The sequence below is a fragment of the Petromyzon marinus genome, chromosome 22 (genome assembly GCF_048934315.1).
Source record: "Petromyzon marinus isolate PM22_M1 ecotype Great Lakes invasive population chromosome 22, UKy_Petmar_22M1.pri1.0, whole genome shotgun sequence".
NCBI lineage: Eukaryota > Metazoa > Chordata > Hyperoartia > Petromyzontiformes > Petromyzontidae > Petromyzon > Petromyzon marinus.
Genome location: NC_133688.1, coordinates 16,594,166 through 16,615,350, shown reverse-complemented (window position 1 = coordinate 16,615,350; position 21,185 = coordinate 16,594,166). Strand labels below are relative to the sequence as shown.

At 50.5% G+C, this 21,185-nt stretch overlaps 1 protein-coding gene across 2 annotated transcripts in view; it reads right to left on the bottom strand.

Moving 5' to 3' along the window:
• Positions 1-571: 571 nt before the first annotated feature.
• LAMC1 (laminin subunit gamma 1) overlaps positions 572-21,185 on the bottom strand; it is a 111,640-nt gene continuing 91,026 nt past the window's right edge. Inside the window, exons 16-28 of one of the 2 annotated variants that reach the window (XM_032958817.2) lie at positions 20,327-20,469; positions 19,311-19,489; positions 18,237-18,393; positions 17,055-17,260; positions 15,142-15,218; positions 14,641-14,778; positions 14,351-14,498; positions 13,031-13,180; positions 11,432-11,546; positions 10,212-10,411; positions 8,961-9,119; positions 7,475-7,574; positions 572-6,723 (exon numbers count right to left, since the gene is read on the bottom strand). In XM_032958817.2, the coding sequence (XP_032814708.2) occupies positions 6,467-6,723; positions 7,475-7,574; positions 8,961-9,119; positions 10,212-10,411; positions 11,432-11,546; positions 13,031-13,180; positions 14,351-14,498; positions 14,641-14,778; positions 15,142-15,218; positions 17,055-17,260; positions 18,237-18,393; positions 19,311-19,489; positions 20,327-20,469 (2,029 nt within the window). In that variant the 3' untranslated portion in view covers positions 572-6,466. Of the gene's footprint in view, positions 6,724-7,474; positions 7,575-8,960; positions 9,120-10,211; positions 10,412-11,431; positions 11,547-13,030; positions 13,181-13,497; positions 13,648-14,350; positions 14,499-14,640; positions 14,779-15,141; positions 15,219-17,054; positions 17,261-18,236; positions 18,394-19,310; positions 19,490-20,326; positions 20,470-21,185 lie in introns of both variants that reach the window. The other variant, XM_032958816.2, reaches the window with a different exon arrangement.

Below are 21,185 nucleotides of genomic sequence, written 5' to 3'. Positions count from 1 at the left end.
GAGAAAGCGGAATCAAAGCAAATGAGGTTGAAGTAATCCCGTCTTGTGACTCAAGTTCAATGCCAACTTCGCGTGGTGAAGGCAACTCGGTTGTCGGCAGACGTGTACATCAGCACATCCTCCCCCCCCGCCCCCAAGTTGTTTCACGATAGCATTGCACAAACCAACGTTTCCCCCCTGGTCACTTCTTGTTATAAAGCTCATTCTGAAAGCATCATTGTGAGTATTACAAAAAAAACTAATAACAAAGTCTCCTTTGCGAACCGCAGTGGCGTTGAGTGGTGGCACAGCCGTTGGCACCCTGCACTGTAAACCCAGCAGCTTGACTGAGATTCCAGGCCGTGGCTAACGACAGTGGCACGTGCGATCGAGCCCTTGCACTCCCATCCCTCGTCCACCTGCACTAATCTACACTGACCAGCGTGGTGAAGTATGGTTAGACAGCCTTCCATGACCGACACGGCATGGGGAGGCCTTCACCGGGCAATTGACATGCGGCTGTGAATTATTTTTCATGTTAATTATAACCTGAACTCCAGAAAGATGTCATAAATCCATGCCAGACAAACGCTATTTTTCGTGACTTTTTATTTTTATTTGGAACGATGTGACATGATTACAATGGTGGAAATACAATAAGAAATCTAAAATTGTCTTACAAAATCGAGCGGTACAATTCAAGACGCAGCTAACTTGATTTTTTGCCTTATTTAAATCATATCTAAATTTTAAAAAGCTACATTGAGGTATTTGCAAGAATAACGTGTAGCGTACGAGAAAAGAGAAACATTGGGAGAATAGCGGGAGTGTGTTTTCAAGATCGGGTCACAAATACAAAACACAAGACAGGGCAGCAGGCGACTCGACGCAGGGCCTAACACTGCGCAAGTTGGTTGGGTATCACAATCTCACCTCCCCCCACCCCCCCCACTGCTTACGCCTGGCAAATAATCACAACTCTGTAATGAATCCACCTTCGCTTAAAACATTTATTTAGACACATTCACATCCCTGTAAGTCAACAAACTAGGGTATAAAGCCAGTGGGGGCACGGTTTGCTCGTGTTTTCCAGATATACACCGCCATCCGTTGGAAACAAAACGCATTCGCCACCACGCGGAACGATGGACATTGCTAAAAAAAAAACGGCTCTGCGTGGGAATTTGGTTATCTCAAACGCCAGTCAGGGTTGGGAGAGTCATCTGATAAGGGTGGATTATCTATTTTCGGTTTTGTCCAGAGCAGAGGGGGTTTCATGTGCGGCCTTGTGACCGCAAACGGAGATGTCGCATTAGACACGGCCTCATCCGCTCCCTGTCATCACCCTAAATGTGTTATTTCAAACCTGTCGCTCGTTCCAGAAACCAAAGGCTCTTCTAATTTGAAGCCATGGAAAGTTACTGCAATACAATTTTGTTTTCACCGGCGTCTTGACACGTGATTGCGTTTAAATGCTACGTAAAACCAAAGTATTACATTATTAGAGTAATTAACTGCAAATCAAGTACTGTATATTCCAGTCAACAAAATTATTGTGTGCCGCAGCTGTTGGATATTGCCACACGTTCAAATTACCGAAAATACAAATCACTGATGTATACGAACAAAAAATATAATGATGCGATTGTGATGAGGTGACGTGTTAGCAGAGAGAATACGTGAATACTCTAGGAACCGCTGCATGAGACGCACAGACGCGAGAACACTGCTGTAAGCCACCCAGTCAGGGAGTCACGTTAGGAAACGCCATCTCATTGTTCAAGATGCTTTGGCTGCAAGGAATCCCCAGCGCAAGTTCCTTTGCGCTGCTCTTTATTTATTCATGGCAGTGCATTAGGTCTCAATGACCCACGTGCGAGTTGTCCGCTGATAGTCGAGGACAACTCCAAATAGTAGAAAACCCAATCAATGCCTTGCCTCAGCCTAATGTTTTTCTGGATGCAGTCAAAACAGTGTTATGGTGTACATTGCACTCGCTGTTTTCAAGCCCTAATCTCGAGTTTTAAAACGATCACGTTTCCATTGAAGCGTTGGGGCGAAACAGTGCAGGATTATTCTGCTGAAACCATACCGACAGGTCTGTTAATGTGCAATGTACACATTGTGTGTGTCCCCCCCCCCGCCCCATAAGACATATAAAGGCAGAAACTACGTATATCACTAAACCAAGCCTCTGATAATAGAGCGCGCAATCACATGCCACTATAATGACGCAATATATTCGATGCCTCTGCGCAGTTAGATACAAATAGGTGGGCCATATGTTCTAACCAACACCGCATAATAACCAGAAGGACCTCGCAAAGCACTAGGCGTGTTACTTGGTCACAGAGTCACACCGTTGACTTAAACGGAGAGATGTGGAGATGCGTTTCAAGGGGATGGAGCGGTGGCGCAGTGGTCGACACGAAACCTGCGCCTTGCGTTCGCTTCCCGACCCACGGCTAAACACGAATGTCGATCGAGATCCGATCCAGTTCTGGTTACCCTCCCCCGCATCGCCACCCCCACCTTCACCAACCCGCACAGACCAGCGTGGTGAAGTATGGTCAAATAAGCTCCATGACCACCAACACAGCATAGGGAGGCATTGGACTGCCGTAGGGCTGGGGAGTGCAGTATTACGTTTATATAATGATTATAGGCACACTCACTCGGCGATAGTTCCACACGAGAACACTCACTGGTCGCGCGACCCCGTAATGTGTGCGCGTCACTGCATGGTTGTACTTTGTATTGCGTTTTAAGGCGGTGGATGGCCAATTGCTATACAGTGTCACTTTAAAATTGGAGGCTTAGGTTACATGTGAAGGGTGTTCCATTATGTAAACTTTTACCACCACAAAATAAAATGTACCGCCCCCCCCCCCAAGCCCCGCAAATAAAGACGAGGGAATATTTGCTTTTAATTCATAAATCAACAACGGTAAGATTACACAGGGATCATCCGAACATAATATTTACACGGCAAACTACACTACTTTTTTATTTAATGAAATGCAACAATAATTACGGATAAACATAACAAAATATAGCATTTATTTGTATCATACGAAATTAGCACCAGAATATCAGTTTGGTCTGCTAGGCAATTTACAAAGGTTTACAGGCTCACTGGTTAATAAATGATATCAATTGGCGCACTAGAGTCACTGAAGCGGCCAGGTATGCGGCAGGGTTTGTACAAAACGTCCAATAGCAAATCTGTCACAGAACGAGACCGTCCAACGTGATGTTTACAACAAACCTTTGACATGTGGAAAGCACACTAATGATTTTTTTAGGTTTTTCTAACACATTTTTCACATATATTTATATATATAAGACTCGATAAACGAAACCCTTCCTTTACCTGCATAGTAATATTTCTAATCGATTTAAAAAAAAAGGTAGCACATCGGCTGGGGCAATGTTTGCAGGGATAATTGAACGGCGCCTCTGCGGCGGGGAAAACGCGAGCCTCTTGCTGGCGCCGGCGGACTGTGAGCCGACTCGCCAAGGCCACAACGCCAGCGTCGAAGCACGGGCACGCGCACGAACCGCGACGCCGCGCTTGCCCTCGGCAGACAGACGAATTCGGGCTCGCAAGAAGGAGAGCGCGGCTCTTCCGGTGCGCGTTTTCCCTCGGGTCGCGCCACGGCGTCGCTCGGCACGATGCCCGGCGGACGTTTCGCACCGCGGTTGCTGGGGAGAGCGCGCGCGTCTCGAGAGGCCGAATCGAGCGGCGGGCTCATGGGCTCCCAGCGCGCACGGAGCGAAACGTCTTTCGGGACAGAAGCTCCCGATATTAGGGTGCGAGCGAAACGCCGGACAACGCGCTCGACGACACGCGCGACGACCCGAAGGCGCATCGGAGCGCTCGAGCGATGGCTCGGATGCCGTTCAAAGAAGGCACCAAAAGAGCACGCCAAGTTCCTGCCCGTGGGGAAGTCCCTGCGTGCCGCTCAGATGTACCCCGATGAAAGTCAACGCTGCGACACACAGGCCACCCCCCCCCCACCTCATGCTGCCGCCACCGTTTTGGATTGTTATTAAACGCTACACGTTGTAACGGGTGCAACAACAAACCCGCAGTGACAATAATCCGGCATCTGTGTCGTATCTGAAAAGAGGTGTTGGGTGAAGCAGATGCCTGCCAAAAGGAGAGGCACACCAATTTTCGTTACGCAACATCTGTGTGTGTGTGTGTGTCAGACTGTAACAGCCTTTGTTAATAAGCAAAAACTTAGTTCTGCTTGAAAAATGGGATGAAAAAAATACAAGATAAAAAGTAAAACAGTAATTATGAAACTAAACTTTCCACTTTTTTGTTTACTCAAACAATCTGCCTCGTTGTTACACAGCAAGATTTGTGAACATCTCAAAAGTGCGTAACAATCTACAAAAAAATATTCCCTTCACAGGCCTGATTTTTTTTCAGCTTTTCTCGATGGCTTTTATTTTATGAATGAACAAGTGTACAAAAAGATACACAGATAAATACTGAACACATTGTAAGTTACACTGAAATAGTGAAGTACATTTATAGTATGCGATAATACTCTTGACTGTTTGCTGCCGACCTAAGTAACGCTAAAATGACGGTGAAAAATGCTTACATTTTTTTTTTTACAAAAAAGGCACTCGTTTTTTTTTTCTCTAAGGCACAATGAAAGTGGAAATGTGAAAAAAATCTGCATTGTGCATAAATATGTAGGAATTGACATTTCAATCGAGGGAAATTAGTGTGTATGTTAACACCAAGATGTATTTTATTACACGTATGGGGGCCCTATTGGGAGCTGCTGCTTTTGCAACTCTGGGTCACAATAAAAAAAACCCACCCCATCTTGCCAGTTTGTCAGCTGTCGGCGTCCCTATTTGAACGCACACACGTGCACAAATTAAGCCACAATCGGACCTTGTTTCTCCTGTGTCCCATGAGCACATACAGGGAATGTTTTGAACATGTTTACTTAAAAAAAAACTGTTGTGTAAAAAAAGCCATTTTCTATAACATTTAATTTCTTTTTCCTTCAGGGGCAAACATGTACAGTTTTTCCCTTATATAATCATTTTAAAATTTAAATAACTTGAAAAATGGCAAAAGATTGTGGGGGGGGGAGGGGGGGGAACTCCGTGTGAAAGACCAGTTACAAACTAGTTTAGGTACAGAGTTGTTGTTGGGCCTTATCTACTGCTACTGAGATTGTCATTCTTCTGCAAAAGACACCAAAGCGTTGCTCCGAAAAACGCCGTTACATTTAACGGCAAACGTAGCTCTCTTTCATCAAATAACCGATCAAAAACTCCGCTTTAAATTGCAGAGGTCCCATCGAAAGATCCTCCTCTAAATTCACAGGACTGTCTATTGTAATCCACGTTCAAAAGCCTGAGTGATTTTGCTTCGAATTTTGGTAACGGTACAATAATGCCTCGACTCAAAACATACACTCGGAAGCAAAAACCTAGATGCACTGATTCTCATCCATCGACCACCTCAAGTAAAACGGGGGGGGGGGGGGAACTTAAATCTGAAAATATAAATTGGCTAAATAAAACCCACCGGGTTTCCATCTCGGCTCCCACGGGTGTGGTATTAATGTGGTCGCCCCACGGACCTGGCAAGAAGAGCAATCACAGAGCCTACGGAGGAGCCTCCCGTGGCACTGTGAACACAGCGCCCTGGGGATGTCTACCTGGTATGCATGCGAGGCATTGTTTCTTTGCCTGCCTGCCTGCCGCTCTACAATTTTCATTCGACTTCACCTAAAAAAAAAAAACGACGCGCGCAATTCGTTTTTTTACTTCCCATCATTTTTTAAAGAATAAATAAATGTGTACGGTCAGAAAAACAATTAAAGGTGGAGATGGCCGAGCGGCTGTTTTAGTAAAATTGGGCATCGCGAGACTAGCCCTTTTAGTCAGCGGCCCCGCTGTCGTTTTGAAACAGCAGGAGGATGCGCACGCTACACCCCACTGTCATAATTCACCACAGTGGAATATAACCTTTTAAAACATTTTTTTTACGAAGACCTTGGCAGCAATAACTTTAAAACAAAGTACAGTCTAAAAAAATGTGGCCGGCAGACGTTGCTATGCTGGCCACAGTGCTACACACAACATTCCTCAAGCAGACGCTCAGGGGAATCCGACATAGCATTGCTTTATTATTATTATTCTGTTGAGCACCAATTCTGCGGCTGGCAAGTATATTATAAAAGTTATTCGGATAAGCAGCCCTTCGCAGATAATGGACGTAACAATAAACACGGGAGATCACTTACATATGTGGGACGGGGGTGGAGGGTTGGGGCAAGGGCATAGAGGGCAGTTAATGGGACGCCAAGGTGTGGATGGGGACCATTATTACCGTAGTGATTTATTGTTAAAATAAACAAAAAAAAGGGCGCCCCCTCCCCGCAAACCCCGATTTTCCCGGCAGCACACACTGCCACCTTCCTGTCCTGCTCGAGAGAGTGGAGGTTTACGGGTTCTCAATACTGGCAGCGTTGAAGCATCCCTGCGGCAGGGCGTCCCGGATGTCCTCCAGGTTTTTGATGTCGGCCAGGATGGTGCCGATGTCTCGCTCGTAGTTCTGCAGGGCGCGATCCTGCTGCGCGCCCGCATCCTCCAGCTGCTTGATCTTGTCGGCGAGCTCCTCATTCGCCATGCGGTCCTGGTTGGCCTTCAGCTCTTTCTCCAGCTCCGCCAGCTTCTCTCCGTCGATGTCTTGCAGGGTGTCTGCAGAAAATAACCGGCATTGCGCACGCATTTACATTGGAGAGCTTGAGACTTTTCCCCCTCGTGCCATTGTTGGTAACCGACACGTGTGCCAAGGTACACCTTGAAGGCCAAGTGCTCCCAAGTGAAAAAAAACCTGGGTTAACTTCAGATACCACGTGCCACTGATGTGTTTCATGTGCAGCCTTTTTGGCAATTCACTGCTAGATAAAGGATATTCCCCCCCACGCCATGTCTGATGTAGGGAGTAATTTGACCATAATTCACCATGCTGGGTAGTGCAGGTTCAAGGGGTGGTGGACGCCAAGGACTGCTTCACAGATCACTTGCCACTGATATCAGCGCCATGGCCAGGAATAGAGAACTCAAGTCAAGAGGCTTGCGGGCATTAGCACAATATGGTGGATTTTGCTTCACTGCACTCTGCTGCCCACAACAAATCCGTGGGTGAAACCTGCATATAAAGGGTGCTTTAAAAAAATGTTAATACTTACATGGGACTATCGGTATTCATATTCTTAGCTCTTTCAGTAAAGTCACGTTGAAGGGAAACAATAAAATAATAAAATATATAAAACAATAAAAATTCTCACGACGTTTCGACCATGACACGACCATAACACCGTTTGTGTTATGGTCGAAACGTCATGAGAATTGGCACAAGAGGGAAGAAGTGTTAACATTTTTTTGAAGCGCCCTGTATTATGGTGTTTTCTCGTCAAGCGGCTGTTTGGCGGGCAGCGTTACGAACCGAGCTGCTCCAGGAGCTGTTTGATGCGTTTGAGCGTCTCCCGCACGGTGTTGCGCGCTTTGCGAGCTTTGTCCTCCGCGCTCTGCGCTTGTATTGTGACCTAGAGTCCAGCACACGCGCACACACACACCAGCATTACAGCACACGCACACACAAAGACAAAGATCCCCCGTATAGCCTTTAACAGACTGTTGGGACAAGTGCTGTTAGCGAGTGCCTATGAAGGCCCGCACGGCACATGAGGGGGCGGGTGGCCAGAACCATGCCCGACCACCTTTGTCTCCCCAGTGGTGATGGTTACACAATCGTACCATGTATTCATTTGAAGCTTAATCGACTTAGGAGAGGCCCAGGACAGGTTCAGGTAATTGTCACTGGTGTTGTTGTGAGAGTTTGTAGCGCAGCGCACTAATCACTGTGCCACCACTGCCCACTCCACCATGTGCACAAAAGCCAGTGAACGCCTAAGTCACAAAAATCTTGAAATTCCAAATTTTCTTCACGAACGAGACTTTTGTCTTAAATGGCAAATAAAAGTTTCAACATGTGCATCTGTAAGCAACCTGCAGCTTTGTAACACAATTTGCCTTTTTTACCAATGAAAGTGTTTGTGAAAGCATGTCTCAAAAATAAAAGCCTTGCGACAACAGGAAAAAAACTGGCATTGTAAAATGTGGGTGAGTGTGTAGGTGAGAGGTAAGTGAGTGGATATGTGAGTGGGGGAGTGGATATGTCAGTGGGTATGCGAGTGGGTATGCGAGTGGGTATGCGAGTGGGTGAATGAGTGGATGTGTAACCTGCCTATGATCCATCCTGGGTTTAACCAGGCTGGATTGTGAGAGGAGCTCACAAATCCTCAAAAGATCTGTACACATTCCTATCACTGAACTCCTCCAGCAGGCAAGGCTGTGTTGGCAGGGACATGTAGCCTGCATGCCCATCCACCGTATGCCCAAGCAGCTTCTGTTTGGCCGGATAGAGGGGGCTAAATGGGTGTGGCACGGTTCGGAGAAGAGATGGACTGATGCAGTACAGGAGGATGGCGAGCTGAGTAGACTTGCCGAAGACTGGTACCAGCGGTGTCAAGATCGGCCTCTATGGAGGAGGCTCCTGAAGGTCGCTACTGGGCAGTTGGAGGCAGTCGCCCTCCAACAAAAGTGGAGGGCAGAGGAGCGACGCTCACAACAACGAGCGGAGCACCGGGTGGCTAAAATACAGCAAGTTGGCACAGTGGGGGGGGCCCACAGGCGGTGCGCATCTGCCACTCATCTCAGTCAGGTCAACCCGTGGCACCTGGATCTGTCCCTGTGACCTCCTGTCAGCAAGCCTTCCGACACTTCAAGTGGCCTCGGAGTGCGCCTGGCCTGGCACAAGCGCCGTGGTGATGTCACCGTCACTAAGTGGCGAATGGTGGCGGTTATTGTTGTTGTTGTGTGGCTGAATGGGTAAGCGAGTGTGTGAGTGTAGTGGGGGGGTGGCGGCTCACGTTTGTAGCCATGTCCATGTCTCGCATTGCGTCCGCCTGCTTCGCGGCGAGCATCTCCTCGCCGGCTAACAGCTCTTCCTGCATCTTGGCCATGTTGTCGTTCAGGGCCATCGACTCGCTGAAGAGGCGGCCGGCCTCCTCCTTCACCGCCGCCGAATCCTGCAAACATCGGGGACAGCGACGACGACGGTGACGCACGTGCACACCCTACCGTGGGGCATCAGCTCATCATCATCGTTGCCGTTGGTCGTTTATAGTCATCATCGTCATGTCGCCCTTGACCACAGCGGTCTTTGGGGGCGACACCACTTTCGCCTACCCTTTCGCAGTCTTTGTCAGGTGGTGTGTTGCCTGATCAGTCCATGTTATCACATTTGATGTCCAATTCATCTGGGATCACCGCTCCCCATCTTTTTCTTTCTGTCGTGGCCCATTTATGATGTTGGATTGTTGCAATTCACAGTTTGACTCAACAAAAAAGTGTTAACTGCAACTTCAGAGGAGAAGCAGCAATCGTGGCACAACATTATCCTCCTTAGCTGAAATTCTTGAAATTACCAAGTAAGTATTGCCTAACATTTATAAATGTTAACACAAATTTGGGTGAAATAAATCAATAAACGATCGGGAATTTGCCTCTGGGCGACTGCGTCCGAGAAAACGTGGATCGATCCAAATCGTCTCGGAATGCCGTTCGGGCTTCACGCGACTGGGTCACTACGCGGGAATGTATGCGTGCATGCATGTAGAACTTCTTTCACGCCGTACGTAGCCAACCTTGCTCATCGGAGGTGCGGGGGGGGGGTCGGAGGAGGCCACTAAATAAATAAGAATGAGCCAACTTGCCGGAGTGTGCGGTCCCCCCCCCCATCACGTGCTTGAGGCACGAGTTCCCGGTGCAAGCAGTGAAGCTCGGCACCCCGCACTGCTGTCATTTCCCTGCACATCCGTGAGCGTGGTTGACTACATATCGAAATAACTTCAACATTACAAACTTTTATTCATTCTCTCTTCATAGCCTGGGCGTCTGGGCCCCTCGTGACCCGTGTGACCCCGGGTGTAGTTTCTTATCCTTCCACCCCCCCCCCCCCACTCCCGCGCACCTGCAATTAGCGCGATTTGCTACGTATCGGTGGGAAAGAACTTCAACGTACGTACAAACGAGCACGCGCGCACGCTACGCCGCCACGCCGTGTCGACAGAGAGAGAGAGAGAGAGATGGAAGTTGCCGGACGATGGCGGTGGCCGTACCGCCTGGGTCTGGTTGGCTATCTTCTCGGCGTCCTGCGCGATGCGGCGCGCCTGCTTCGCGTCGCGCTCCGCCGAGCCGAGCGCCGCCGTCGTCGCCTGCGTCTTGTTCCGCGCGGCTGCCACCTTGGCCTCGATCTTCGGGATCTTCTTGATGGCCTCCTCCGCCGCCGTCTTGTTGTCGGCCACGCGGCGGTCGAAATCTGTACCCGGGGAAGAACGTCAAGTTATTATGTATATTTAAAGGTCAATGAAAACGTCGTCGTTATCAGCAGCACGAGCATCACCAGCAGTGGCAGCAGTATATAAAAATGAGGTATTGCTATGCAAGCCTGTAACATATTGGCATTGGCATCATCATCATCATCATTTACCGCACTTCTGATTAGCACAGTTGGCTACGTACGATGCAAAATAATTTCAACACACATTTACATGACGTCACTGCACGTCGGCCAGCCCCCCTCATTAATAATCATGAACAGGTGACGTCCTCCACATGGACCCCCCCCTCATTAATAATCATGAGCGAGTGACGTCACTCCACATGTAGCACCCCCCCCATTAATAATCATGAACAGGTGATGTCACTCCACATAGAACAGCCCCCCTCATTAATAATCATGAGCATGTGATGTCACTCCACATGGAGAACCCCCCCTCATTAATAACCATGAACAGGTTACGTCCTCCAAATGGAAACCCCCCCTCCCATTAATAATAATGAGCAGCTGACGTCACTCCACATGGGGGGCCAAGGTGCCTCCTCCCCCCTCCTCAGCGTCAACTTACAACCCTCACTACAAAGGCAGAACCCTCACGTCACGCGATCTCCGTAACGCTATTGAGACATAGAAGTTAAAAGGACGTCATGATGAACAAGGGATTATAACCTTAAAATGAAATAGGTCTGTGTCTCCGCGGCCTTACAAATTGCACACGAATGGATGCAATGAATATGTCACGTCACGGTTCCCTTTTCGCTTGCAAGTTTCAGATTTACTGAAATACACTCATCGTTGGACGGGCAAAAGGCTAGTCCATAATAAACATCACTGTCATTCACACATCAGGTATTGCAATAATAACTAACCAATGGCATCATCATTATCACCCATCATCAACATCACGGAAAGCTGGACCACAGAGGGTAGGGGGGGGGGGGGGTTAGGAGGGAGGGGTCGTCTCTTCCTGCGAGATCAGCGCGAGCGGCGGGAATGCACCTTTGATGTAATCGAGGATCTCCTTGGCCTCGGCGAGGGTTCGATTCCCGGCGGTGGCCGCCTCGTTGGCCGTGGCGTACGCGGCGTCGGCGCGTGCCAGCAGCTGGTCGGCCGTCTGTGGGGGAGCAAGGAAAGAAGGAAAAAAAGAAAAGCAGAGGGCGCAGCCCCGGAGGGAGGCGTTAAGCGACGGGGTGGCGGTGACGGTGCAAAGGGCGGCCGGGCGGGCGCAACTTCCGCCCCGTCCTATTCGCCCCGAGGAAATTCGCCTCGATCGATGCGAAGCCTCGCCTCTGCCGGACAAGGATATTTACTTGGTGCTTGGCAAGCAAAGCCGTGGCCATGTTTCTCCTGCGCGTGTTGTGGAATACTATCTACGGCCCTTTGTCAAATCACCGTTGGCCACAGCGCGCGGCCGCACTCCTACGACACCTGGCAAGCCCCCGGGGTGCATCACCAATCCTGGTACCACTTGACCAGGCCCAAAATCCCTGCTTAGCGTCTTGAGAGCTGACGAGGCCCGGTGGCGCATTCGGAGGGAGTGATTTGACCATGCCATTCCACTTCTGGATGACGGCCTAATCATGTCATGTCATGCAGGTCGTGGGAATTGCTTGAACATACTTCACCATGCTGACGAATTCGGGGTGGTGAAGTGGGGGGCGGGGGGAGTTAAAAACCCCCACGCCCGACAAGGCAAAGGAAGGCCTTCATCCAGCAGCCAATTGACCAAGCACTGTAAATAATATATATTTTGAAATGCTTTATATAAATCGCTAGCGTGCATATCGATGATGTCTGCTGGTTCAGCCAAAAAGCTGTTCACTGTTGTGGATGACATCACGAGAGTTTGCCATAACACTGAGCATCCTTTACAGCTTCTGCTTCAAGCATTAACAATGTTAGTTTATTGTCCATTTAGCTACTTAAACATTGAAGGCTATTTCACTTTACTTTAACAGCATCAAATTAATGTCCTTGTCCTCGTGCTTTCTTACGACTTGTAAGAAAGGACATCGCGTGGCGAAACACAAAACACAATCGCGCGTTTGCTCGCAAACAAAACCCCACCACCGTTTCACTACCGACTAAAACGTGCCTCGAAAAACCACGCAACACAACGGAAGCAAGCGAAGGATTTAGAGAGAGCGGTGGCGCAGCTCCCTGAAAGCCGCGAAGCGCACGCATGATTTGGGGCACAGAGAGAGAAAGCGCCACGCAGTTCAACCAAGCGGTGAAAGAACGCCACGCGCGGCGTCACGGCGCTGACCAAGAACACCGGCCGGCAGCCCTGCGCGGTGTGGTTCTTCAACGCGGATCGCTTGACTGGAAGAACCCAAGGCAGGAAAAGTCGACAGGAATTCAGCGACACCAAAAAAAAAACAACTATCAAGATGTTTCTAATGAGGAGCTCCAAGGCAAAAGGGAAATCAACGTGAAATAAAACGGAACACTTCCACCAACGCCGGCTCCCCGTTTTTTTTGTTGTGATTTCCAACAAACCAAGCAGAGCGAGGTGCCGGCAGCGAAGGGATGCCGACAGGTCGAGACGTAGCCACCAGGAAAGGCCGCAGCGCCGGTGCGACATGGCACCGCGTCTACCTGGCCGTAGGTGCGGGCCGAGTCGAGGAGCCTGCGCGCTTGATTGTGGTGCACCTCCGAGCGCTCGATGCACATGTCGGCCATCTCGATGGTGGCGTTGCCGTGGGACGTGACCGCTCGCAGGATCTCGCCCACGCGCTTGTGCTCTTGCTGGTGGTGGTGGTGGGTCGGCCGATTTTGTCATTGGATCCGGTTGGTTTATTTTTTTTCAATCCCACCCCCACGGACGATTACCCCGATCGTGATGTTGTCGTTTGTTGTCGTGACCGAAGACCGCGACACGTGCGAACGACGAAGGTGTTGGGGGGTGGGGGCGGGGTGGTAAGGGGGGCAGCCGTACGGATGGACGGGCGGACGGACGCCATCGTGGGATTTGGGGAGAGGAGGAGGAGGAGGGGGAAAAAAATCCACAACACAACGGTCGCGTTAGTCACACGGGTCTCGGTGCACGCGCGCGCGGGCGCTACCTTCTGCTCCTGCAAGCCGCGCTGGAGCAACACGGCGGCCTTCTCCTGCCTGGACCGCGTTTCGTTGAGAAGGTCGTGCAGGTTGGTCTCCTTCTCCCCCGTGCGCTGCATTACCTCCTCCGACTTGGCGCCAATATGCTCGGCCCGCGTCTGCGATTCGAGGAGATTAGCGGAGGTGGTTTCGGGGGGACGGGGGAGGGAAGTACGGTCATCGCTGCTCAAAAAAAAAAAACAGTGGCGATAGCGGACGGACAACGCGGGCGGCCGTGGCTCCTGCGGATGGCGAGCGGAGGTTACGGTGCCCTAGGATCACGTCCGCGCCTCCGTCTCGTGAATGGGCGGGTTCAGAACTGAAGCACACGGTGCATCACTCGGCGGCACGTGGATATGATGGAGGGGTATGTGTGGATTGTTCGGTGTGGGAATATGGGAGAGCAGTGTCTGAGAATCTGTCATTTAACCTCCGGCATGTTGACTTGTGTAGCATAAGCGTATATGCAGTATATGCGTGTGTGTAGTAATTGGGTGTGTGTGTAAAGTATGTGTGTGTATAGAATGTGTATGCAGTATTTGTGTGTGTGTAGTACGTCAGCACAGGTGGTACATCTACCGGTCATCCAAGCAAGTCAACCCATAGCACATGGGTATATCTCGTGACCTCCTGGCCAGCGGAGCCCTTCGACACTCCACGTGACATCAAAGTGCACTTAGCTTGGCACAAGCGCCACGTTGACATCACCTAGCGGTTTTTGCCGTTGAACATGGGTTTGTGCAGTGTGTGTGCACACGTTGCGCTTTGTACGCTCATACGAGCTGTTGCGCATATTCTGTGCCTATGGAACAGTCACTCAACCTCCAGCGCAGAGATGTTGACTTGCGGCAAGGCCGCCTTGGCCTGTGTGTACAGGTCGAGGGCGACGTCGCCGACGTCCGTTGCGTTGCTCTGCACTTGGTTCGCGTATTTCTCGAGCTGCGACGTCAAGTTCTTGGCCTCCCTCAGCCTGCGGAATAAGCAAATAAATAAAAGGCAAAGTAACATTGGACAGAGTTAAAGAAAAGGGAAGGCAGCTCGATTTTAACAAAAAAGCAGCTTCGAGTAGCGCTCGTGTGGGCAAGCCAGGGCCATTGCGGCCGGGTACGCACTTGGTGGTGAGGTTGAAGGCCTTCTCACCCAGCTCGTTCTCATCCACCAGGATGCGAGAAAGTAGGTCCAGCGCCGTCTGGGAGGAGTTGAGGGCCATGTTGGCCGTGCCCTCAATCTCGGAGGCGCCGTTTTTGTGTCTGCCGCACACGAGGGCAACGCGCGTGCACGCACGCGCAGCGTTAACACACTGGACGACGCTGCGGTACGTATTTTTTTACGTAATAAAGTCACCGTTATGGGTGTGGTGGTGACATTTCAGCAGCATCGCTCTTGAGGAAGAATATTGCTTGCGCCGCACTCCTGTTGTGAAATTCTACTCTGTGCGCTGGGTCACAAGAATCCTTCTGGGTTCACATTCTTATTCTAATTCTCGTTTAAGCAGACGGACGAGGCCTGGGATTTGAACCTAGGATCTCAGCGGTGTGCACTCTGACCACAGTCACTCGGCCACTTCCGGATTTTCAAGGATTATTAACAAAAGTCTCTCTTCTTATACTCACTCATCGGCAAGTTTCCTGGCTTCATCCACCAACCCCGTCAGGTTGTTTGGGTCCGAAACGTTTCTGGGATCAATCGTCTGCAACAGCAACAACAAAAAAGATTACGACGCTACATTTTAGCATCATTAGCCGTTTAGGGAGAGTGCTGATGGTGGTTGGTGAGAACTGATTAAGGATGGCACAGCACACCAAAGGGCAGTGTGGCCAGCACCATACCCAGCTGGCTTTTTCTCACATCTGCTGATATTTACACACCACAACAGGTACACATCCAAGGCCAAGTTGACCCTGGGAAGGGTCACAACAACAGGTTCAGATATCACTTTGCACACAACGTTAACTGTGCCTGGAAAGTAATGCTAGGTTGGCCAGGTTTGTTGCGGCAGTGTGCTAAGCACTGTAGCACCTTTCCCACAGGACACACACACGTATCCACGGCAGCAGGTGTAAAAGATAGGATGAAATTGATTACTATGATAACGGTGGTGATGATGATGGATAGGATGACAGAGGAGAAAAACTAACGATGATGATGATGCTGATGAAGGCGATGATGACAAAGACGATAAAGTAACGACAAAGGCAACTCACGTAAAGTTGATTGACTATGACAACGATGGTGATGAAGTTGATGATGACAACGTTGACTAAAAAGCAACAACATGATGATGATGCTAACGATAAGCGATCATAACAATAACGACTAAGGTAATAATGATGATCGTCATCAACACGACGTCAGGGATAACGCCATTGTTTGACTTGACAACATTGACAATGGCGACAGCATTGGTGGTGGATGTGCCAACACGCACTGGCTGGCGCTCTCGCTAACGTCTAGCTAACTGGCTGGCTGGCTCACTGGCTAGCTGGCTCACTGGGTGGCTCACTGGCTGGCTGGCTCACTGGATAACTGGCTGGCTGGCTTACTTTCTAGCTAACTGGCTGGCTATCTAACTGGCTGGCTAAGTGGCTGATTGGCTGGCTAACTGCCTGCCTGCCTGCTTGCCTAACTGGCTGGCTGTCTAACTGGCTGGCTAACTGGCTGGTTGGCTGGCTAACTGCCTGCCTGGCTAACTGGCTGGCTAACTGGCTGGCTGTCTAACTGGCTGGCTAACTGCCTGCCTGCCTGCGTGCCTAACTGGCTGGCTGTCTAACTGCCTGGCTAACTGGCTGGTTGGCTGGCTAACTGCCTGCCTGGCTAACTGGCTGGCTAACTGGCTGGCTGGCTAACTGGCTGGCTAACTGCCTGCCTGCCCGGCTAACTGCCTGCCTGCCCGGCTAAGTGGCTGGTTGGTTAACTGGCTGGCTGGCTAACTGGCTGGCTGGCTAATTGCCTGCCTGCCTAACTGGCTGGCTAACTCATACTTTAGCCCACCGGTGTGTTGAAGAGTGAATCCACAACATTTACAGTTTGAGTACGACGTTTCGCTGGTAATTACATCCAGCATCATCGGGCAATTCGCCAGAATGGTAAAGCCCTCACTTGCTCCCGATCTTAAATAGAGCAGCAGGGTGACGTCATCATTGAACTCATTCAGGTGCAGTGATTTGAGGCGGAGGGGGGGGGTATTGTAATTATATAATCGATTATGATGCTGGATGCAATTACCAGCGAAACGTCGTACTCAAACTGTAAATGTTGTGGATTCACTCTTCAACACACCGGTGGGCTAATGTAGTGAATTATTTGTCTTTTGTCAACGTGACCACTTTTTTGCCGATTGGCCGTGTCGGGTAGTGGAGGGCTACGACACATTTATAAATAAACGCGATCGAACCCAAAAACCTTTATTATGAATAATATCGGTCGCGACAGCCTGCTACGTGTTAAACTGGCTGGCTAACTGCCTGCCTAACCGGCTGCCTGGCCAACCGGCCGCCTGGCCGGCAGCAGCAGGTGGTGCGCGCACCACGGTGCTCAGGGCCTTGCGCGCCCGCTCCAGCTGCTGCCGGGCGTCGGCGGCGAGGGCGTCCACGTCGTCGGCGGCGGCGCGGGAGCGGCCCAGGGCGGAGGTGGTGTCGTCCACGCCCTCCCGCACGCGCCGCAGCCGCGTCATCTCCCGCGTCAGCGTCGCGTTGATGTCGGCGAGCCGGTCCAGAAGGCTGTAGTCGGCGTCTGGGATCGAACGACGGAAGTGTGGGTGGGGGGGGGGGGGAGTGGGGTCACGATTCGTGTTGCGTGTGTTCTGTTGAGTCAAAGTCAACAATGGCATTGTGCTTGGCATCACGATGACCATCAGTATTCATAATAAAGGTTTTTTTTGGGGTTAAATCGTGTCAATATAATGTGTGACGTTAACCCACCACCACACGTGACAAACCTTACAAATTGGCTGTGTCGCGTGGTGATGGGTTAATAACATTTATATTTCTGTGATCTAACCGAAAAAGCAAACCTTTATTACGAAAAATATAGGTCGTGAAAGCAACTTGTTGAACTGATCATCATTACCTTAATCGTTATTGTTACAAATCGCTATTGTTAGTATTATCATCATCATTACGTTGTCATCGTTAACATAATTTAAGTCAACGTCATTGTCATCCTCATTGTCGTCAACGTTGTCGAAGTCAAATAACATTCTCCTGAAGTTTACGTATTTGGTGCAATAGCCACCCTATAATCGGTTGAATATTTCTGCAACTTGATTTGTAGTTGTACTCTGACCAGCCGATAAATAATCTGCCAGTGCCGACACGCCACAGGAGAATTCATTCTGTAACAATGATTTGTGCTCGTGAAATATTTCAGATTTCTCACGCGACACAGTTGCTTGTGTTATGAGACCTCCTTTGCCAGTAACAAGATATAGTAATAGGTTTTACCCTTTTAATTGGCACAAAAAACTGACACCTTTATTCAAGGCATCATGTCTGCAATAACCGCAACACAAGCAGTCAAAATGCAAACAAAAAGACAACTCTGGTAATAATATGCACTGTCCTTGACTGCTTGTGTTGCGGCTATTGCAGACATGATGCCTTGAATAAAGGTGTCAGTTTTTTGTGCCAGTTTAAAAGGGTAAAACCTATTACTACAGTTGCTTGTGCTTTTTTATTTTTGTTTATTTTACGATTTCGGCAGCACGCACCCTGCACGGACTGCACCTCCCACAGCAGCTGCGCGACGGCGTCGGCCACTGACTGCAGCCGCTGCTCAAAGTCGCGGTCGTTGATGGCCCCGGGGTCGCTGCCGATTCCCTCCAGGTAGCGCTCCAGCTCCCGCAGCTTCTCGCGGTGAGAGTTCACCTGGGCACGGAGCGGGCGGGGGTGTGGGGGGCAGAGTACAAGGACGACGATAAGAAGGAGGTGGGGGAGGGTGTGAGGTGATGAAGTGGCGAGGGGGTGGTGAGGAAGAGGAGGATGACATAGAAGAGGAGATGGCAGCATGAGGAGGAGGAAAGGGAGGAGGGAGAGGAGGGTGGCAGAGAAAGAGACAAAATATGGAATGTTACATGCCTCTGGGCATTACATATGGCAACGTTTTTAGAAAATTACATTGCAGAATGTTTTACTCATTATTATCTTTGGCCACACTTCGCAGCCTGACTATTAAGTTCTTCTGATAATTTGTGTCGTTTCATTCCCACTGGAGATGAAGCATGGCTGATGATGATTACTCAAAGCAAGCAGAGCTATTACATTATTGTTCGTTTATGTCAGCCCCACTTAGGCTTCATCGTGTAATTGTACGTGACGTGTACGCTGGGTAAAATGATCATCAGTCCGGTTATTATGATACGAACCTCGTTTTACCAAAATGTTATATTTTGGCGATGGCAATCATGGTGACAGTGGGTGTTGATGATTACAGTGGCATCGATGGTGGTGATGACAGTGGCGGTAGTGGCGATGGCAACAATGGAGGTGGTAATGGTGGTAGTGGTGGCGGTGGTAACAGTGGTGAGCGGTTGTGGAGGTGGTTATGCTGCGCATGGCGATTTCGGTGCAAGTAGTGGCAGTCATGGCGGTAGGAATGGCATCAATAGAAATGGCAATGGCGGTAGTGTGGCGGCGATGGTGGTGCTGATTTTAGTAGCGACTGTGCGGCTGTGGAGGCGGTTATATGGTGCCAATGGCGATTATGGTGGTAGTTGTGGCGGTCGCAGCGGTAGTGGGAACGGTAATGATGGCGGCGACGGCGGCGATGGCGGCGTGCGCCTCACCTTGCTCTCCACAAGCGAGTAGCATGGCGGGCACTGCTGGCAGCCCGGGTTGGTGCGGTTGCGGTAGAAGTTCTCCCCGCACTGGTCGCACCGCACCCCGACCGCGCCGTCCCTGCATGGGCAGTGGCCGCCCTCGTCGCACTGCATGCCCTTGGCTCCGGCAAAGTCGCAGTCGCACGCTGCGCCATTCACCGGGAGGCCGTACCAACGGTGGGGGGGGGGGGTGGGGTGGGGGAGATGACCGCACTCAATCAAAATCCCTACTACAGGCAGTGGTACCGCTTCCAGTTGAATTGCAGAGTTTGTTGACTCTCCTCGACCGTATGGCAGCAGCAATTTGTTCAGGACCGAGATGCCAATGTCGAGGTCTGCTGCTGGCCACGATGAGAGGGCTTCAGCAGACAGAGTTCGTGTCGTTTTGCTATTCCCTCCTCCTCCTCCTCCGTTGAAAGAGCGCAGATCACAGTGGGTGTACTATATGGTCCATAGTTTGAGTTGCATGGCCAGTTTGTTGATGGTGTGCATACATTGCTTCATGAGCTGGAGCTTGCTTGCTGGTTAGTTAAATTCTTTAAAATTAACCTGTTGGTCTCAATGGGCTCGTACCTGCTTATCTACCCATCAAATCACCCGGAATGTGCCCAATCTCAGAATCGAAGCTGCCACGCACAACAGGTATTATAGGCTGCTGCAAGGCTACTTGGGAGGCAGTGCAGCAAATTGCATAGTTGTACCGATCTTTTGCTCTCCCACATACGCACCCCTCACCCCCCACACGTTCACCAACCTGCACGGACCAGCTTGGTGAAAGTATGGTCGAATAACCCCTACATCCGGCGGCATAGCGGGAGAGCTCTAATCTTGCATTGGACTGACAAAAGGAGTGCGCGTGTATACTTCTAACTACATCCTCCGCTTCTAAACTACGGCCAACTTCGTACACAGAATGCGTAATTTCCGTTGCATCAATCAAAACAGCTGCAGGGAAGATAACAATGGCGACCGAGCGAGCGTACGTGAGCAGCCCTTGACGGAGAAGCCGAAGTGGTTGGGGGCGCAGACTTCGCAGGCGCGGCCCTCCACGCCGGGCCGGCAATCACACTGCCCCGTCGTGATGTCGCACTGCCCCGTCTGGGAGCCCACGGGGTGGCACTCGCACCTGCAGGCACGCGCAGATGCACGTACAGACACGGGACGACGCACGGAGGAATGCACGGTAAGTGAACGATGGAGAAACGCGTGTGCGAACGACCGCGTTGAGCAACACATGCAGAGAACGCACCCGGGGGGGGGGGGGGGTGGGGGGCGTGGGGTAAACGTGTGGCAAACCACGTGGGAATGCACGGAGGAACGAAAAAAATGAAACCATGCAGTAATGCAGTAACACATGCACTTTAGTGCTCCAAAAAGCAATGCACGGAAGAGCGCATGCGGTAATGCACAGAGGTGCAAAAACAAACATTCCCCATATAGCCTCTAACAGACTGCTGGGGCGAGTGCTGTTAGCGAGCACTTTTGAAGGCCGGAACGGTACACGAGGGGGTGGGTGGCCAGCACCACTCCTGACCGCCTTTGTTTTCCCAGAGTCGATGTATACACACCGCACCAGATACTAATTTGTGGCCGAGTCGACCTAGGGGAGGCCCAGGACCGGTTCAGATATTCGTCACTGGTGTTGGTCGTGAGCGGGAATCGAACCTCAGGTCGCTGGGTTCGTAGCGCAGTGACCTAACCACCGAGCCACCGCTCCCCACCGATCCACCGCACGGAGGTGCACACACACACACAAAAATGCATGCTGGACCACACCGCAACACGTGAGAACTCGTGCAAAAATATGCACAGCAACACGCACAGAAACACAAACGAGAAACG